This window comes from Schistosoma mansoni, assembly GCF_000237925.1.
Source record: "Schistosoma mansoni, WGS project CABG00000000 data, chromosome 1 unplaced supercontig 0094, strain Puerto Rico, whole genome shotgun sequence".
NCBI lineage: Eukaryota > Metazoa > Platyhelminthes > Trematoda > Strigeidida > Schistosomatidae > Schistosoma > Schistosoma mansoni.
Window position 1 is genome coordinate 1336832 of NW_017385991.1, and position 21352 is coordinate 1358183.

The 21352-nt window shown below is 39.8% G+C and overlaps 1 protein-coding gene across 2 annotated transcripts in view; it reads left to right on the forward strand.

Moving 5' to 3' along the window:
* Positions 1-1126: 1126 nt before the first annotated feature.
* Positions 1127-21352, forward strand: part of Smp_102340.1 (adenylate cyclase type IX, putative) — a gene marked incomplete at both ends in the record, with an annotated part of 48740 nt that continues 28514 nt past the window's right edge. The window contains 3 exons of one of the 2 annotated variants that reach the window (XM_018791745.1): positions 1127-2033; positions 15553-15988; positions 18255-18492. In XM_018791745.1, coding sequence (XP_018645158.1) covers positions 1377-2033; positions 15553-15988; positions 18255-18492 — 1331 coding nt within the window. The remainder of the gene's footprint in view (positions 2034-15552; positions 15989-18254; positions 18493-21352) is intronic. The other variant, XM_018791744.1, reaches the window with a different exon arrangement.

The following is a 21352-nucleotide window of genomic DNA, read 5'->3' on the forward strand; positions in this document are numbered from 1 at the left end:
CATGTAAAGGCACTGTCAAACTCCAAATACCTGTGGGATCTTTAGGTGTACACTTGGTGTACTACCAAGCAAGATCGTGGATACAGGGCTGTCTTACTCTCATTCTTGTTTTTCTGTCGTCTCGAAACAAAGATATCCCGGGTATTGCAAGTTGTTGTTCCGTAATTTGAGAAGACGTCCACGTTTCAGATATTTCTATCAGATGAGTAATATTGGCGAAACTTAGTCCATGAAACTCTTTCATTTTGTTCGGTAAACTCTCAGAGTTTCTATACGGGCCGTTCGTGCTATCGATTTAAACATATGACCTTCATCGTCCAGTTTGTTTAACCAGGCTTTATATGACTGGACAGGGAGCCTGCCAACACAGGGCTTTCCGAGTAGATAGTCCCTGTACTCTTTTCCTTTTTTCCTTGTTTGTGCCACTTACACACTTGCTATCTGACTTACTAAGTCCGTTGTAAGCAGTTGCTGTCAGATCTGTTCATGCTTCGTGAAGCCAACTTCCGTATTTTTTAGCTGTGACAAAACCGAACTTAACTTAGGATTTGGGTAAAACTGTTAAGGAAAAGTGATCTACCGAACATCAAGCTCAGGACATACTCTTTGGACCGATAACTGTACTTATGTTTCGCGGAAACCTAGTAAAAGTTTGAGAGGTCTAAATCACGTAAGGATAATACCTCCCGTTTGTAAAGTGAGTGCAAAGATTTTTTGAGCCAACTTATTTGTTTATTTTTTGGGGCATTTTTCTTTTCTTAGCTCTAGAATATTCACTTTCTTATTTTTTATATAGCAACCAACCTCCTGCTGATGTGATAGTTGCTGGCATCCAAAATCCTCGCTGTCCTGAGACGAACGTAGCTAACTGAAATACAAGATATACAAACCCATGAGTCGCTAACAAACACACTAGAATTGGTGCAATCAAGTGATTAGAATACCACCCGCTGGACATTACCAAATACCTGGAACTGTGCCGAAACAATAACAAGCTAGCGCAAAGAAGTGAATTATTTTATACAAACTCGCGACAAAAATATTGGATACACTGGGAACGAGAGGAAAGAAATAACTCGGTTTATAATAGCCCGGAGCAAATATATTGGATATTGGATATATCGGTAAACATTTGGAGCCGCGCGGGAAGGTCTGGTCGTTGTTTCATGACTGGGGCTTCGGTCCAAATTGTAGGACACGTAATAATGAGTTATGAAAGTCAGCTCACCAAATTAATTATCGTCTGATAAGAATATTGTATCATTACTCCGAAGCTCTGACCCTATCTTGAAGGTTTTGATATCAGTTACTCATATTACATAACTTCACCCACTCAAATGGTGTTTAAGATATTTGCATAACTTATTGTTCCCACAATGGCTTCAGGAAATAACTTCGACAAGACTAAAGGAGTCAGATCAGTCGGGAAACACAATATCAAAGGGCTTTATCTATTTGAAAGATGTTCTGGAGGAATACTCAATCTCAAATTTGATTCGGAAGTATTAGAGTCGTTTTATTACAAATGTACGTACCCAAGCTCTCGTGGGAGATTCCGTTTTGCCACTGTACTAACAGCCTTTCTGTCAGTTGCTTGGTTGGTGTATTTTTCAATCCTGCAACACCATAGTTGTTTAGTGTACAGGATTGGATTCAGTCTTGGCGTTGTGATCTCAATTACTTATTTCTTAACGAGCTTCTTCGACAAGCTTTTCAAACCTCGAGCTATATTAATCAGTGGTAGTCACGCATGGATTTCATGTCTGCTTGGCTTGCTTGCATTTACTCCACCAGAACCTGGTGCTACTTTGGCTTTTAATCTAAGTTTAATTCTTCAGCTCATATTGATCACATATACCATGGCCCCTTTGCGCTTATGGCAGCTGTTGGTAATATGCGGACCCGTCAGTGTCTTGCAAATAGTTTTAGCAAGTGTGAGGTATGGCCGGGTCCCAGGCTGGTTTATACTGTTGTTTTTCGTCGGTCATTTCTCCGTTCATTTGATTGGGATTAATCTTCACTTGATGTCTCAAGTAAGTCCACTCTGTCTTATTATAAATTCCAGGAATTCGGTTTGATATTCATGTTTTTGATTAGTTTTATGCTATTCTACTCATTAAAACATTTTTTTATTCTGCTGTATTCCTGCGTAAAGGAGATTAGGGGATTGTTTTGACACACGTTCGTTCGCTTTCAGTGCTGTTAATCTCGCTAAGTTTGGTCTTGATGGGCCTGTATCTTCGGTTTTAGACCTAGTAGCTTCAATGTAGTACAATCTGCCATCGATCCTCACCAACGGTAATAATGTTTGAATTTCACTTCCGTGGTGAGATGAGATGGTGATGAGATTAAAGAACTCTTGTTTTAAAGTTTGACTATTGGTTGTTTTATAATATGTAGAACGACGAATTCATGGTTAAAGCACTTGCAACTGAAGATTTGAAAGCTCGGACTGCGTACTTAAGAATCAACCAGTAGTGGACAAACAGGTAAACAAGTCGAGGTGTTGCACTTCTCTAGAGACGTCTGATAACATTACATTAATTCCCAGAGTATATGTACTAAACCATTATATTAATACTAAACCGTAGTTTATCTGTTAAATTTCACTTAATTATCGGTACAGCTGGGCAGGAAAAAGGGACCACACAGCTAAGGAAATGTACTTGTGGAAAACATGTGTCTATATTCAAAAACAAATAAATAGACAAAAGTGAATAGACGCGAGTATTTTAGAATTAGGAAAACAGTTCACTTAAAAATCCAATCACGAAGAACCCTTCTGGTTAAAATTCTTTCATTTTTATAGAAAAAGTAGAAGAAAACTATAGCTGGGTTTCTATTGGCTACTGTTCTGAAACGTTTCTGGTAACGTTTCGAGCCACTAAGCTGCACCATCTCTAGGACCACAACCAGACTGTCATGATGGACCTACTGATGCCAGTTCTATGCACCTTTCTTTGGTACCACAGCTCCATCTCATGAACTAACGATCTCCGGCTTTTTCACCCAGTCTCAGCGTCGGGAAATACACAATGCGGAGGCCGTCAGGATGATATTGATGCAATATGTCGGATAGATGACGTGGTCTTGGGAATAGACTCTAGTACTGTTAAACCATCCTATGTATACTGGATTAAAAAGGCAGCACCTAGTCAATATATATTTTGCAGGACCTAAACTACCTTCATATATTTATAATTACTTACTTACATACTTACGCCTGTTACCCCTCGTCGAGGAGCATAGGCCGCTCACCAACATTCTCCATCCAACTCTGTCCTGAGCCTTCCTTTCCAGTTCTTTCCAGTTGCTATTCATCCTTTTCATATCGGCTTCTATTTCCCGGCGTAGTGTGTTCTTTGGCCTTCCTCTTTTCCGCTTCCCTTCCGGATTCCAAGTTAGGGATTGAGTCGTGATGCACATTGGTGATTTCCTTAATGTATGTCCGATCCACTTCCAACGTCTTTTCCTAATTTCCTCTTCAGTTGGAAGCTGGTTTGTCCTCTCCCATAAAACGCTGTTGCTAATAGTATCCGGTCAGTGGATGTTGAGTATTTTGCGTAGACAACTGTTTATAAATACTTGTACCTTCCTGATGGTCGTAGTAGTTCTCCACGTTTCAGCTCCATACAGTATAACTGACTGTCTTGACGTTCGTATTAAAGATTCTGACCTTGAAGTTAGTTGACAGTTGTTTTGAGTTCCATATGTTCTTCAATTGTAGAAATGCTGCCCTTGCTTTGCCAATCCTCGCCTTTACATCTGCATCCGATCCTCCTTGTTTATCAACGATGCTTCCCAGGTACTTGAATGTTTCCACCTCTTCCAGAGTTTCGCCATCAAGTGTGATTGGGTTGGTGTTCTCCGTGTTGCATTTGAGAATCTTGCTTTCTCCTTTGTAAATGTGGAGGCCTATCGATGCGGAGGCTGCTGCTACATTTGCTGTCTTCATCTGCATTTGTTCGTGTGTATGAGAGAGGAGGGCTAGGTCATCTGCGAAGTCCAAATCATCTAATTGATTCTGAGAAGTTCATTGTATTCCGTATTTCCCCTCAGATGTCGAATTCTTCATAATCCAGTCAATCACTAGAAGGAAGAGGAATGGGGAGAGTAGACAGCCTTGTCTGACTCCGGTCCTTACTGGAAATGCATCTGTCAGCTGTCCTCCATGCACCACTTTGCACTGTAGTCCATCGTATGAGTTTTGGATAATGTTGACAATCTTTTCAGGAACTCCATAGTGTCGAAGAAGTTTCCATAATGTTCTCCTGTCCACGCTGTCAAACGCCTTCTCATAGTCAATAAAGTTGACGTATAGTGATGAGTTCCACTCAACTGATTGTTCAACGATGATCCGTAGTGTCGCAATCTGGTCTGTGCACGATCTATCCTTACGGAATCCAGCCTGTTAATCCCTAAGTTCGGCGTCTACTGCGTCTTTCATCCGATTCAGCAGCACTCTGTTGGAAACTTTTCCTGGTACTGATAACAAACTGATGCCTCTGTAATTCTCAAATTTGCTCAGATCTCCTTTCTTTGGTATCTTGATGAGATATCCTTCTTTCCAGTCCATTGGCACTTGTTCCTCTTCCCAAATCTTCTTGAATAGAAGGTGAAGCATATTTGCAGTTATTTCAATGTCTGACATCAGTGCTTCTGCTGGTATATTGTCAGATCCTGCCGCCTTCCCACTTTTGATTTGTCTGATGGCCATCTTGACTTCTTCGATCGTTGGTGGAGTGACATCTATAGGAAGGTCAGTGTGGGCTGCTTCGATGTTCGGTGGATTCAATGGGGCTGGTCCATTCAGCAGTTCCTCGAAGTATTCTGCCCATCTTTTCCTCTGTTCTTGAATCTCAGTGATTGTCTTTCCTTCTTTGTCCTTGACTGATCTCTCTGGTTTGCTATATCTCCCTGCCATTTTCTTCGTTGTATCATATAGTTGTTTCATATTCCCTTCTCTTGCAGCTTTTTCCACTGTCGTTGCTAGTTCTCCCATGTATTTCTGCTTGTCGGCTTTAATGCTTTTCTTCACTTCCCTGTTTGCTTCTGCGTAGTCTGCTTGTGCTTTGACTTTCTCTGATCGTGTTCGGCTGTTGTTAATTGCTAGTTTCTTGTTCTTCTATTCTTGAATTTTGTCCAGGGTTCCCATAGAGATCCATTCCTTGTGATGATGCTTCTTAGGACCAAGAACCTCCTGACACGTTGAAGTTAGTGCTTCTTTTATCCCTTTCCAGTTGTCCTCCAAAGTAGTTTCTTGTTCATTTAGTAGATCCTGTAGAGCCTGGAACCTGTTGTTGAGAGTGATCTTGAATTCATTGAGCTTGTCAATATCTCGAAGGAAGGCTGTATTGAACCTTTGTAGTGCTGTTTGTCCAGTTGTCCAGTCTTTCTTTAGCTTCAGTCTGATCTTGGCCACAACCAGGTGGTGATCTGAAGCTATGTCAGCTCCTCTCCGGGTTCTCACATCTTCCATTGATCTTCGGAATTTTTTGTTGATACAGATGTGATCTATCTGGTTCTCTGTGGTGTGGTCCGGTGAGATCCATGTAGCTTTGTGTATGCGCTTGTGTGGGAATATTGTGCCGCCTATAACCAATTTGTTGAATGCACATAGGTTTGCAAGTCTCTCGCCATTTTCATTTCTCTCTCCTAGTCCATGTCGTCCAATTACATCTTCATATCCTGTGTTGTCCACTCCAACTTTATCATTTAGATCTCCCATCAGGATGGTGAGGTCCTTTCGTGAGCACTTCTCTATAATTGATTGCAGCCTTTCATAGAACTGATCTTTATCATCGTCGTTGCTATCATTGGTGGGTGCATAACATTGGATAACGTTCATTGTGATCCCTTGCTTCTTTGTTCTGAATGATGCTTTGGTTATCCTGGGTCCATGAGATTCCCATCCTACAAGTGCATTTCGTGCTTCTTTGGACAGAATTAGAGCAACTCCCTGAGTGTGTGGAGCATTTTCCCCTTCGTGACCGGAGTACGGCAGCATCTCTCCTGTGCCTAGCCTTTGTTGTCCAGTTTGTGTCCAATGGGTTTCGCTGATTCCGAGTACTGCCAAGTTGTATCTCCTCATTTCCATTGCTATTTGGCTGGTCTTTCCTGTCTTCCACATTGTCCGGGCGTTCCATGTACCTATAAAGAGTGTTGCTCTGGTTGTTAGAAGGTGCATCGGTCTCGTGACTTCCGAAGAATTTCGGCTTTCATTATGAGACGTCATAATTATTCCTTCAACTCCCAGGGCAGACTTTAAATTGTTTGAATTATTTTTTCTGGTTAGCGTTTTTTTAGCGAGTTAGCTTTTCTACGGGATGGGGTCGCTAACCCCATACTCAACCCTCCTCCTCCTTTACCCGGGCTTGGGACCGGCAGTAACTCTAGAAGAGCTACAGGCGGAGTTATATATTTATAATGCTGTCACTTAAATAATCACACCACATACGCTAAGTGTAGCACACCTGCGATGTACCAATCTTATTTAAAGCGCGCAAATCCTGATACGATAAGGTATTAGAAAATGCACCCCACAAATCAGTTGATAGTAGTGTAGAGAAGCAAGAGAGGGAAAGTTAAAATAGTTAATGAACATTTATTTATTTCAACACATAAATATTGGTACAAAGAAACACCAGATACACATGCTCCGCACAAATCTCATTTGATTTGTGTGAGGGCTGTGATACCGCCCGGGTGCCCAAAATGAAGCAGGTGGTTTTCTTAGGGGACCACATCCGGAGCCTTTGACCGAAAGATCTGATCCACAAGGCAGTGGAGCATCGTGAGGAGATGCAGTCCCATGGTAGCCGGTGATCAACGATTGATTCATACACCATTTGTTCCTTCAGGATACTGGAATCCATGTGCACCATTGGTTTGGAATCAGGGTTTTCCAACTCCCCTAAGTGAACTTTCCGTGTCCACCAACCCGGTTAAAGCGTCGGACATTCGCTTTTCGTCTTCTCACTTTCGTGAACAACACCCTCGCCACGAGAAGGCAGTGAGTAGGACTTCCCTGGCAGAGGCTATATACGCGTGGCCATGTAATAGCATTTCGAGGAGGAGAGCGGAATCTCCTCACTCTCAGCTGTACCAGGGCATTTGGGGGCATTTAATGAACAAGAATAGTCTGAGTCTGGAGACTTCTGACACTCCATAGACTCGAGTCCGTTACAGACCCTCACTTTATTGGGTGGGGTAGTAGCTGCCAGCTAGGGAGGATAATTCAATCTGATCGACGTTTCTGCTCAGGGCTCAGAGCGCCACTTGACGTTACTAATTGATGCCCCATCAACTTCATCGATTGCTTTACCGACTGTAATGAGTTTAAACAGTGTTTTGCAGTCACAGGAAACATCTGCTGCTTTCAACTTGTTAGCTTTCTCTTACTACCTGCTTTCTTGGTCTTTACTCAAGCTTTATAAAATTTTCTGATTTAAAAATTTGCGTATCATCAAACTACCGATTCACCGGTTCAGATTGGCATGCCTTATTAAACTATGGGGAACCTATAGAAACCCGGTGCTTATAATCAGGGCGTTTCACGAAGCCGTAGGCGAATTTGCTAACTATTTTCATGACGTGCAAACCCAGCTTGTGCTTGCCCTTTTTGTTGAAGTTGTTGGTTGAGTCTTCCTTACGCTACATGTAGCGAAACTTACGAATTACATCCACATTTTCTGAATATACACCAAGGTCTCATTAACGGTGAAGATAGAAAAAAGACAACTCTCTACGTAAGCCGTGTTCGGAACTCACTATTAAGTTGTTGCGTCTAACGTTACATACATTATCAATTTATAAAGAAACAATAATTGAAGAGGTGGTTAGAGGGACACGTCGAACATTGATGATATTAGGGGAATTTTTTAATGTTTAGTTACCCCAGGATTTTATGGTTCATATTAAAGGACCTGATATCGGTCGGTTGAAACTAAGGTTTAAAAAGCTTCATCTAGGTCATAAATATCAAGGTGTTTTACTAAACTTGTATTGTATGAAGGATGAGTTATCAAATTACAATTTCAAAAGCTTTGGACTTGAGAGAGATTTCAAAATTATTAAAGTCATTCAATATTAATTTTTACCTCATTACTAACGACGTTTTTTTAAACAGTTTCTTCCTTCAAAGAGTTTGTTATGTAAGTACGCCACTTATTAGATTCAGTTGCGTGTCCTCAAGTGCGTGTAGAGCTTTCTTAATGAATATATTTAGAACTTTGTGGCAAGTACTATTCAAGCTCGTCAATATACGTTTTCTATTTGTCTTTAAATTGATTCAAACGAGTAATGAGTTTAAGACAAAATAATTTCTTATTCGTACTGATATATACGTATTTGAGTTACTATTGAAGTTTGTTGTAATAACCACATATCGGTGTTGATTTCTTTTGATTAGTAATTTATGTACTTTAACAGTATCTCAAGTAAAATATGGACTTTCTCTCGGTCTTGTCTTCAGTAGCTTTTTTTACTTCGTAAACAGTAGCGACTCGGCATTGTGTAGAATAATCTGCATTGATAACCAATAAAAAATAATGTGGGCATCGGTTAGGCATTTGTTGTTACATTTTGAAGTTATAAGACACTAACTTGAGTTCATTTCACTAATTAGTTTGTTAACCCATTTTTTCCGAAGTGTTTTACTTATCCATTCAGGACCAATTTTGTGTTTGGCTTAGATAATCTATCTTTGAAATATTAAGAGACCACATATTGTGAATTTGAATAACACTTATACTTACTTACTTATGCCTGTTACTCCCAACGGAGCATAGGCCGCCGACCAGCATTCTACAACCCACTCTGTCCTGGGTCTTCCTTTCTAGTTCTGTCCAATTTTTGTTCATTCTTCTCATGTCTGTCTCCATTTCTCGGCGTAATAAGTTCTTTGGTCTTCCTCTTCTTTGCCCTTCAAGATTCCATGTGAGGGCTTACCTTGTGACGCAGTCGGGTGATTTCCTCATTGTGTGTCCTATCCACTTCCAGCACTTCTTCCTGATTTATTCCTCCGCTGGAATCTGGTTTGTTCTCTCCTACAGTAGCTTGTCTCCGATAGTGTCTGGCCAACGGATCCGAAGTATCTTGCGTAGACAACTGTTACTAAACACTTGTATCTTCTGGATGGCGGCTTTCGTAGTTCTCCAAGTTTCTGCCCCATGCAGTAGAACTGTCTTGACATTTGTATTGAAAATTTTGACCTTCGTGTTGATTGACAATTGTTTTGAGTCTCAGATATTCTTCAGTTGTCAATATGCCGCTCTTGCTTTGCCAATCCGCACCTTCACATCTACATCAGATCCACCGTGCTCATCAATGATGCTGCCCAGATATTTAAAGGTTTTTACATCCTCCAAAACTCCGTCAAGTGTGATTCGATTGGTGCATGTTGTGTTGTATCGGAAAGTCTTGCTTTTCCCTTTGTGTATATTGAGACCTACTGCTGGTTAGGCTGCTGCTACACTGGTCATCTTCTCCTGCATTTGTTGTTGCGTGTGTGATAGAAGACGCCAGATCATCTGCGAAGTCTAGATCGTTCAGCTGCATCATAGTTTCTCATTGTATCCCGTGCTTCCCTCAAGATGTCGACGTCTTCATAATCCAGTCGATCACCAGGAGAAAGAGAAAGGTTGAGAGTAAGCAACCTTGCCTGACACCGGTCTTTACTTCGAATGAGTCAGTTACCTGTCCTCCATGCACGATTTTGCAGTTTAATCCATCATAGGAATAGGATATTGACTATCTTCTCAGGCACGCCGTAGTGTCGAAGAAGCCTGCGTAGTGTTGTCCTGTCCACGCTATCAAATGCTTTCTTGTAGTCAATGAAGTTGATGTAGAGTGATGAATTATATTCCATTAATTGTTCCGCAATGATCCGTAGAGTTGCGATTTGGTCCGTACACGATCAATCCTTACGGAATCCAACCTGTTGGTCTCAAAGTTGGGCGTCTACGGAGTCCTTCATTCTGTTTAACGATACCCTGTTAAGGACTTCCTGGTATTGAGAGAAGAGTGATGCCCCTGTAGCTATCACACTTGCTGAGATCGCCTTTCTTTAGTATCTTGATCAGAAGTTCTTCTTACCAGTCTGTTGGTACTTGTTCTTCATCCCAAATCTTACTGAAGAGAATGGAGCATCTCTGCAGTTGCTGCTACATCTGCTTTCAATGCCTCTGCTGGAATGTTGTCTGGTCCCGCTGCTTTGCCGCTCTTTATTTGTCTGATGGCCATGCTGATCTCTTCAATTGTTGGTGATCTAACATCCCTTGGGAGGTCTGTGGGTGCTGCTTCGATGTTGGGTGGGTTCACTGGTGTTGATCGATTCAAGAGTTCTTTGAAGTGTTCTACCCATCTGTCCCGTTGTTCTTCAATATTGGTGATTACCTTACCTTCCTTGCTTTCCACTGGTCGTTCTGGTTTACGGTAATTTCCAGCGAGTTTCTTTGTTGTACCATACAACTGTCTCATGTTTCCTTCTTGTTGGGATATTCACAAAATATCCCAAAATTGTATTGAGTTTAATTCTATCTCGAACGTAAAGTGGTATATTTTCACATGTTTTCAGACTCTTCACATATTTCACATGTCGCTTCTTATTGGTCAATATTTACAGTTTTCCTAACTATAAATTTCACGTGTCGTTTTCCTATTGGTTAGTATTCAGGGTCATCCTAACTGTATAAATATGCATTGTCTGTAAATTATTTTTGTTCTGCTTCTGACCCCATAAACGATTCTCATTTGACGGTTTTTCTGATTTATTGGAGTTCGCGGAACAGTATTGGGGTCGTACAGGGATATCTGAAGTTGGTCAATCCATAGAATTTCGACTAGTCCTATCGCAATACACAATATTTGGCGACGGAGATTTAGCAAACGAGTTGGTGACTAGCTATGGGTCCAGCCAAATTAGAAGAATTGTTCAAACAACAGCTGAAGCTGATGGAGATGCTTACTCAGGTGCAGGTCTCTTCTCGAATCTCATGTACACCAACAATCCCTCAATCAGTCGACTGTATTACCAGTGGTATTTCAGACTTTCTTTATGATCCTGATGCCAGTATTACGTCTGATACCCGGTTCAGACGTTATGAAGATCTTTTTAAAGTCGACCTTACTGACAGAGATGATTCGTGAAAGGTGTGTCTTCTCCTTCGAAAACTTGGTCCATCAGAGCTTGATAAGTATTGCAACTTCATTCTACCGCAGAACCCACGAGACCGTTCCTTCGATGCCACTGTTCAATCACTCAGCCAACTTTTTGGTGATCATCATTCACTCTTCAATACTCGTTATCGCTGCTTAAAACTGGTCATGAATAAGTCCGATGACTTCTTGACCCATGTTGGCGTTGTCTACCATGTGTGCGAACGGTTCAAGCTCAAATCCCTTACCGACGACCAATTCAAATCCCTCGTATTCATATTCAGTCTTCAACCACCCAAATTCTCTGACATCAGAACTCGATTGCTTAACCTCCTTGAACAAGACTCAACACTGACACTTAAGGTGATCACCGACGAGTATCAATGCATTATCACCCTGCAGCGTGACACCACTTTGGTCCAATCTGGGGGCCAGGGTGGTTCCGAAGTTCACGCTGTTCAACGTCAGAACAAATCTCCGAGATCGACAACCTGTGGTCCTACGAAATCCAGTGCTCCTTCTTTCTCTAATCACCCCAGACCGGTTCAGAAGAAGCCCCCTCTCCATGTTGGCACTGTGGAGCTTGGCATTACGTGAAATTTTGTCCATTCAAACAGCAGGTGTGCGATCGCTGTCATAAGGTTGGTCACAAAAGCGGTTTCTGTCAAGCCCAACAACCCAATAGTCGTCGAAATGCACAGACGCAACGTCGTTATACTAAAAAGCAGCTTCCCTCATCAAGGAGTTTAGCAGAAGTCTTTCACACTCATGCCGCCACGCGACGCAAATTTCTAACCCTCTCAATCTATGGTCAGCCAGTCCGATTGCAGTTGGATACTGCGTCACTATTCTGTCGAAAGAGACTTGGCGAACCTTGGGTCAACCGCCCATCAAACCATCTTCGCAGACAGCCGTCAGTGCATGTGGAGGTCATCTTCGCCTTCATGGTGAACTTAATTGCTGTATTTCGTTCAGAGGTACGACTTTCAACGGAACGTGCTACATCACCAAATCTTCTCTCAACCTTCTGGGTTCAAAGAACTTGGTCTTGACAATCTTCCTATCAGCACTATCTGTAATCAAGTACAAACTCCTGCTACTACACAACAGCATGCTACAGACTTCCAAAAACGATTCATTGAACTCTTTCAGCCTGGTCTCGGACTTTGTTCCACAGCTGAAGCTGTTTTGAAACTTCATCCAGAAGCTACTCCAGTTTTTCGTCTGAAACGTCCAGTTCCATACGCATCTTTACCTCTGACACTGAACTTCAACGTTTGGAAACTGAAGGTGTCCTTGTATCTGTTTCTTTTTCATCATGGGCTGCACCAATTGTGGTTGTTAGAAAGTCCAATGGTTCTATACGCATCTGTGCAGACTTCTCCACGGGACTTAACGCGGCACTACAACAGCATCATTATCCGCTGCCGATCCCAGATGACTTATTTACTATTTTAAATGGTGGTACCTACTTTGCTAAGCTAGATCTCGCGGATGCTTACTGTCAAATTCCTGTCGCTCCTTGTTGGGATGATCCTGCAAATTTCTCGCAATCGACATGACAAGTTCAGGAAAAATTAAGAAGCATTTTATCCAATCAGCGTTTGATTAGAAGTCTTGCTAGAAATATTGCGAAAATGAAAAGTCACATGTAGAGCTTCTGATTGGCCGATTAATACACTGCTACTATGTGTAGTAGTATTCTAAAATTTTCAGGAAAACCCAAGGACTTCAAAAATACCATAAAAACCCTATATTTCCTGTGCATAAATGAACCTTTGGAGTAAAGTGCTTCTCGTATATTTTGTGCCTTTTCTCTCGTGTTCAAGTCGCTGTGTAGTTCTAGCTTGGGGGTACAATACTAGCTTAGGATCCAAATAGTAGCGTTCAATCAGTAAGACGTATCAGTGGCGACGGGAAAAACTACAATGAGTATTTCTTTGGAGCAACTAGAAGCTTATATGGAGCGCCAATAAAAACGGTTTGAACGGTCTCAAATCAGAATCATGGAAGTCCTTATGCATGTCCCAACAAAACTCTGCTGCTGGTGAATTTCAAGTATCTCATACTGATTCAGTTATTAATGCAATCCATGAATTTAATTTTGATGGTGCAGCAGGTGTCACTTTTAACTCTTGGTTTAATAAGTATGAAGATTTGTTCCGTATTGATCTCTGCAGACTCGATGACGCTTCAAAAGTCAGAATACTTCTAAGAAAGCTTGGGACAACAGGACATGAACGCTATAGTAACTTTATTCTTCCGAAGAACCCACGAGACTTTAGTTTTGATGAAACAATTCAAACCCTGTCTCAAATCTTTGGAGAACAGTCGTCTCTATTTAATATCCGTGCTTGAATTTATTATTGAATTATTATTGAATTTAATATCCAGTGCTTGAAGATAACGAAAGAACCAGGAGATGACTGGGTGAAACATGCAGGTATTGTGAACCGACAATGTGAGAGGTTCAAGTTGTCTTCCATGACTGAAGACCAGTTCAAATGACTAGTATTTGTCTGTAGCCTACTTTCACCTGAGGATGCTGACATCCGAACAAGAATCCTAAGCAAACTTGAACATTGTCCCAACATGACCCTGCAGGAAGTAACTACTGAATGTCGAAGGTTAGTGAATTTGAAGCATGATACCTCGATGGTAGAAAACGCCAAACAGTTTCTCCACGTTAATGCTGTCGAGAGAAAAGTCTTACAAGGTTCCAGCATACAGAATTATCGTAACGGCAGCGGCAAACCATCATCCCCATGCTGGTTATGTGGCAGTTGGCATTTCAAAAGGTTTTGCCCGTTTGAAAGTCATCGTTGTACTGTGTTCCAGGAAAGGACACGAAGAAAGTCATTACAAAACCCGGAAACGCCGTCAACCTAAAGTTTATTCTAAAAGTTTCAAGCCACGTACAGCCAAAGTGACGGTAGCTGCTAACAGAACCGGCTCCCATAATCGTAGAAAGTATGTTTCCCTCAAGATTAACGGGTATGATGCCCGCTTACAGCTAGACACAGCCTCCGATATAACACTCATAAGCAGGAGGACGTGGGAGAAAATTGGGAGACCGAGAATATATTCAACTTATCAATCGGCACACAGCGCATCTGGGGGATTTCTAAACATTGCTGGTGAGGTTTACTAGTCACGCGGATCCCAACCGAGTAGTCTGCATCTACTAACATGGCTCAGACTAGAAGTTAGTGATTTCAAGCACTGATGTCACGTTTTGGTTTGACCGCTTCTAACTCTCTTCCAACCATCACCAATACTAGTCAGCATAGCGCGTCGTGGTAATCGGTGTTCAGGCATACTTAACACATGGCCAACCATCTCAGTCGATGAAGATTCATGATCTCATCAACTGATTTACCATCATTTCCTGATACTCTGCGTCTAACCTCACTATTACTTACCCGGTAATCCCAGCAGATGCGAGCAATATTTCTAAGGCATCTGTGGTCAAATACTAGTAAATTACGAGTATCTTCTACTCCTAATGGCCACGTTTCGCAGCCGTAAAGTAGAACAGAGCGAACTGCTGCTCAGTATAATTGTCCCTTAATTGATAGATGGATATTTCGTCTTCGCCAAAGGTGACGTAAGTTGGCAAAAGTCAAACGAGCTTTTTGGGTGACAGGTGTACTAGTTGTGGTAAGAATAATATGAGGTAGGTCAATGACTTGAGAAAAATAGGCGCGAGTAAAATTCACTGAAAATTATGTAATTACGTAGTGAGAAGTGTTCAAATAATTGGTTAGTGGTGTATGTTTGGAAAAAGGGGGAAAGAAAAAAGGTATGTAAGATAATAGTCAATAAAATCGTTTATCAATGCAAATTCAGCTAAGGAAATGCTAAGGTGTTACGAATATCTTATGAACACTACGGCTTGAGTTGTTAGCTTGAGTCCCTATGGCTTCTGCTATATAAGAGGCGACATCGAACCCGAAAAGAAAGCTAGTAGGTATATCATAAATTACTTTAAATGATTTATTTCTATCTACTACATGACCTCTATCTACCTAATGTGACGGAACAGAGTTGCGTATTGCTTCGGTTATACTCTTTCCTTAACGACTAAGGAAGGTGATCACCAACTCGTTGGCTCAGTTTTCTGGTTGTACGCTCAATATAGCTTTCTCTACAGGAGCAACTGAAACTATAGATACACTTGAATGTGGATTATAAACTAGCGTGATTGATGTGATAATTTTGTATATGCATTTGAGTATTCATGTATAGTACAATGGAGCCTGATAAGGATCTAATTGAAAACAACATTGTTGCCTTATATATGTTGTTCTAATCTATGTTTGCTATTATTTTTTTCAAACTAGTCGCTTTTTGCAGGAACGTTGTTATTATTATGTTATTTTTAAAAAAACATAGGTTTGGCGTCGATCAACATTTCTACGTATGGGTTATAATGCTTTAATGCGAAAAGCATTAAAGAAAGAACAAGAAATACGTGATGATATGATTCGTTCATTAATGCCTAATCAAGTTGCACAAGAAGTAATGCGTGAAGTGGGCAATGAAAGTTCCATTGAATATGACACTAATGATGATGATGATGATCATAGGCGTTCAAACGGCAAGAACAAAAATAAGCACAAAAAGAATAAATCTAAGCAAAGTCATCAGAGAAAATTGAAAGATAAAAAATCACACAATGAAGCAAATAGTATCAATTTAGGTGAAAATTTTAAAATTAGTGGACTCAGTTATATTGGTGATGAGGTAGATAGTGAAGATGAAGATGAAAGACAAACTCCAAAGAAAGCAAGTGTTGGGAGTAACTGTGAACAGCAACCTATACGACAAGGTTAGTTTCTTAAATAAGAAATAGGTTGATTTTCTTTTATAATGGAGACGTGCTCGTTTAGTGAATAGCATATCTCAAAATCACCAGGGGCAATTAGATATAGTTATGTTTGGCTAAGTTATTATATGATTTTGCGTATAAGTTATTTTGGAACTGTTTCTCCTCCAAAAATTTTAATAACATAGAGTTTTACCCCATATGAGTTTCTCCCATTTCAAAAACTACATTTTCTGAGATTCGACACTCGGATAGTATTATTGAACCAATCACAATAAGTGTGCCTCATAGTATAGTTCATGAGCCTCTGATTTGCAGTTCTTTTTTCTCTCTTGTCGTTTCTTGTTCTCTGATTTAATCGCACGTATATTATTAAACAATATATTAGTTACTATTATCTCGATCAACAATGGCTAGGGTTTAGTTAACACCGCTTGAAAAGGTGTGTGGTTACAAGGTTACCTTATTCAATTTTTTCCTAGCAAAATAATGTTTTGACGTCCATACTTGGGGGACTTAAACAGATCTCTATGTATTGTTATTTGTTGTTATTATAAACTTTGATCAAGGAAAATCTAGATTTACTTCCTTTAATATTCATTTTTCAAATTTATTATTGATGATTCATCTTGTTTACTTCCTTAAGCACTTTTGAACGATTATCTAGTTGTCAAAGTACTTGGTTTTATGTTACTGGGTAACAGATTCTGACTTTCATTTTGGTCTGCTAGCCTTTATATCAAAAGCTTGACTTCAAGTCAAGTACAAATGTATACCCATACTTTATTGTTGCTCTACATAAAACGTTAGAAGTCTACTTTACTAAGTAGTATAATATTCAATATTGCCTTTTAGCAAGAAAATGACTTATTTCCGACCATATGATTCAAGGAGCAGTCCCGGTATTTTAAGAAACAATACTTGTGTCTTTGTAACTCTATATGGTTTGTATCAACTCTACTCATACTTTTCTGTAGTAAAAGTGAGACAGTACAACGTAATATGTAATTTGCCCACAAACCATACTCTGTTGAATATATTAGAGTGGACACATTACGATTTAGCCAATTATGTAGATAGGCAGAACAATTTGGAACCGCGAACAAAGGTTCAGGTCACCTTTGGCAGCTTGTAATACTTATCATACTGTTTAAGCGCTGGCTAACTAACACATCATAGCTACTTTTGTGTGTGACCAAGTGCTCGATGATCAGTACTTATTATTAGTACACTAGTTATATTTATTGTATGAACCGAGACTTAAATCTGGTGAGAAATGTACTAAGGATTTTTAATTTTGTGTTCCGCTAGTTTAATAAAATCAATAATATTGTCCGAAAAGTTGAAAGGTATTTGGCTGTTGCAATCGGTTGTCAAAGTCAGTCACAATTGGAATATTCGGTTATTTCAACTTTGTTAAAAAAATCAAATTGTAAATAAATTAACATTTTAGTTTCCGTTGCAGCACTATCTTCGTTCTTCAATTTGTCTTTTATTTGAATCGTATCTTTTAGAAATTAATAAACCAGTCTAGGTAATTTTATCATATTGTCTATGCTATTTTTCATTTCAATCTATTCATTTAAAAAATAAAGCATTTTTATTTATTTATTTAAACATAAATATTGGTACAAAGAAACACCAGATATATATGCGCCACACAAATCTCATTTGATTTGTGTGAGGGCTGTGATACCGCCCGGGTGCCCAAAATGAAGCAGGTGGTTTTCTTAGGGGACCACACCCGGAGCTTTTGACCTAAAGGTCTCACCTCCAAGGCAGTGGAGCATCGTGAGGAGATGCAGTCCCATGGTAGCCGGCGACCAACAATTGATTCATACACCATTTGTTCCTTCAGGATACTGGAATCCATGTGCACCATTGGTTTGGAATCAGGGTTTTCCAACTCCCCTAAGTGAACTTTCCGTGTCCACCAACCCGGTTAAAGCGCCGGACATTCGCTTTTCGTCTTCTCACTTTCGTGAACAACACCCTCGCCACGAGAAGGCAGTGAGTAGGACTTCCCTGGCAGAGGCTATATACGCGTGGCCATGTAATAGCATTTCGAGGAGGAGAGCGGAATCTCCTCACTCTCAGCTGTACCAGGGCATTTGGAGGCAAGTCAGCTATTTAACAGTTTTGCGTTTGTTGAAACTTTCCAGAGACGTCTCAAGTTACATTAGTTAGCTGTATAGTGTGTGCATGTATAAATTCCAACAAGTTGAAATTCACTGTTTATTCATATCTATTTAAATTACTTTATTTTCAGATGACTTAGAAATGGGTTTGGGCATTAGTGATGCTGGCAGTCCTTGTAGTCAAAAATGTAGCCTAATGCCTAAAGCAGCTGTTGTACCGCCATCGCGAGCTGTCGCATTTCGAAAGTTTCATGTGAATCAATTAGAAAATGTCAGTGTATTATTTGCTGATATTGTTGGTTTTACTAAAATGAGCTCGAATAAATCTGCATCACATCTTGTCTATCTATTAAATGATCTTTTTGGAAGGTAAGTTCACTGTTTTTTTCCATTTTTTTAAAGGGGCAGAGACGATAAAAGTACAATTGACAAGCCTTCTAACTGAGCACTAGATTCGGTTTCTTAAGCACTCTAGTAACCCCCAGGCTAAATCTACACGGTAACTTGAACACGAGAGAAAAGGCGCGAAGTATGGAAGAAACGCTTTACTCTAAAGGTTCGTTTATGTACAGAAAATCTAGGACAGTTACAGTATTTTAGATGGCCTTGGGCTTCTGGAAATTTCTGGAACACTGCTCGACATAGTGACTGTAAAAGGAATTATGCAATCAAAAATGCTACATGTGACTTTTCACTTTCTAAACGTTTCTGGTAAAACTTTTATTGAGTGCTGATTGGATAAGATGTTTTCTCAGCGTTTTCAGAACCTTTTTTTGGCTTTTTTGAGAAATCATCTGGATCGCCCTAACAAAAAGCACATTGCGATTTTGGTAACGCTCATTTTTACTCTTAGTTGGATAAGCAACTTAGTCATACGATTTTAGTTGGAACCGTTTGTACATAAATAGCAGCTTAGATTTCCAAAAAAGTCGATTAATCAGTGTGTTATATCTTCCATCGTTCAAAAAAATTTCTATTAGTTTGTTATAAATAGGTTACACAGTTGTGTATGGAAATGTGCACTGTGCTAATAATTTCTGTACTTCGACTTTAATACCATAAACAAAACTATTCTATCCTATTGTTCCCCTGGCCCCCTAACTAGAGCAAAAAACCAGTTTTGTGGGTGAAGCTATTTGATGTTCAGCAAGTGTAATCAATTAAAATACATTAAGTTTGCCGATTATAGATCAATGAAAAATGGTCAAAATATTCAAACCGAGTGACTGTTATCCACAAAAAGTATCGTAAGGATATATTGAAGTTCTGTGACTAGTGTTCACACTGAATAATTTACTGTAGCAGAATTTCAGCCTAGTTGATATTTGTTTGCTTCTCATTAGTTGTTATTTGAGATTGCATATCCTCAGCAAAATATACTAGCATGTATCTACTTAAGGCTTATGAGTCATGGTACATTGTGCACTGGTATTTTACTCATAAACAAATGGGTTGTGAGTCGGAATATTAGAAGTATGACATATTGTTCTAATTTGAAGAGACTTGGTAATGTGGTAACTCGTAATACTTATCGTTAGTGTAAAGAAAAAACAGTATCTTAGTGTGAATGGATTGTCTAGCTGTAGTGGCACAAGAAAACTACATAGTATGGTTTCTTTCTCTTAACATTTTTATTTGCTTGAGGTTTCAGATCCCGATCCCGTGTCTGTTGTAATCAGTTCGACAACTCAAGTCATTTATTTTGGCAATTTCTATTCATCAGTCGATGGTACTGGTCATTTATCTGTCAGAATTTTCTAATACATCACTTTAAAAAGCAAATGCATTTCTAAAATTATTCACAAAAGATAATTATGTATGGATCGGAAATTATGAGAACCAAACAATATGTAGTATCCTGTTTTATTGACCTTCATGGCTAAATTGACTATTGAATTTATCCGATTTTGGTTATTTTCATGATTGTTGATCCTAACAAACTAGAGAGGCTTCCCCATCACTTTATCACAAATATCTATAGGTTTGAATTTGGTTTCTTGTCACTGATTATGATATCAACTAGAGAGTACTTAACAACTGCTTCATCCTAGTTAGGGATTCTCTCTCAGTGGTTCACACACTTAGTAATCTCCACAAAACTCTCAAACAAATATACATGTGGGGTACACGGAAGGCAGTTAAAAAACTGGGTTTTCAATCATCGAGTTGGAGATATGCACTCGGTTCCGCCTATCTCGGCTACGGGCAGTAGTAATAATTCTGTAACACTCAAAAAATATGGTTCGAGATTCTGAGATCTCGTCCCAGACTCAGAAGGCTCTATAAGCTTTTGCTAATTTTTATCACTTGTGGCCTAGGTAAGGTATCTGCCTGCCAGTTAAAGAACGAGTCAGATGCTCAGCAGCCCGCTCCGTTCTACTTCATGGGTGTGAAACATGGCCATTTAGAATAGAGGATATTCGTAGGTTAATAGTATTCGATCACAGACTTCTCCGAAGCATTACTCGTGTATTTTGGGATCACGGAGTAAGCAATTCCTGGATTAGGAATGGGGTACTAGATAACGATAGCAAAGCGATTGAAAAGGTGTTAAATCTTCATCAACTGAGGTGGTTGGGACATTTGTTACGCATCACCAACCATCGCCTAATTCGACTGGCGGTGTTATGTGGTGTAGGAATATGGTGGAAGAAAATTAAGGGCATCACCAGTCCATAAGGTCATTTACAGTTAGACTAAGCCATGTTAGTTGGAGCAAACTATTTGGTTGAGGTCCGCGTGATTATCGTAACCAATGGTTAAAGACTATGAACGACGTGGCTGAAAATCACTTGCAATGGCGCGGGTGCATCCATCCTTTGTCTCTTCCCAATTTCTTCGATTCTGAGTTACTCACAACTACTCTTGTGCCTTTATCTTACTATTTCATATCTTCTTTTGAAATCGTATCTTTGATCCTTAGTCTTTTGAATCACCACTGATACTGCTACTACCCCTACTATTTTGCGATTCGATATGACAATTTCATCTCTCTGTGCCAATGGGAAATGGTAACTTGAACCGATGTATATATGTACTAGGTTCTACTTTGTGATTAACCGAATTGGCACCCATTAGGAATGTATATTTACAATTTCGAGATAACCATAATCATTTGGTGAACTATTTCTGTTCCGACTAAATGGCGTAGTTTTGATTAAAGAATATTTTGTCGTAGAGTGTCATTTAACAAGCAATAAGGTCTGATTGTCAGGTTTTCATGTCTGTG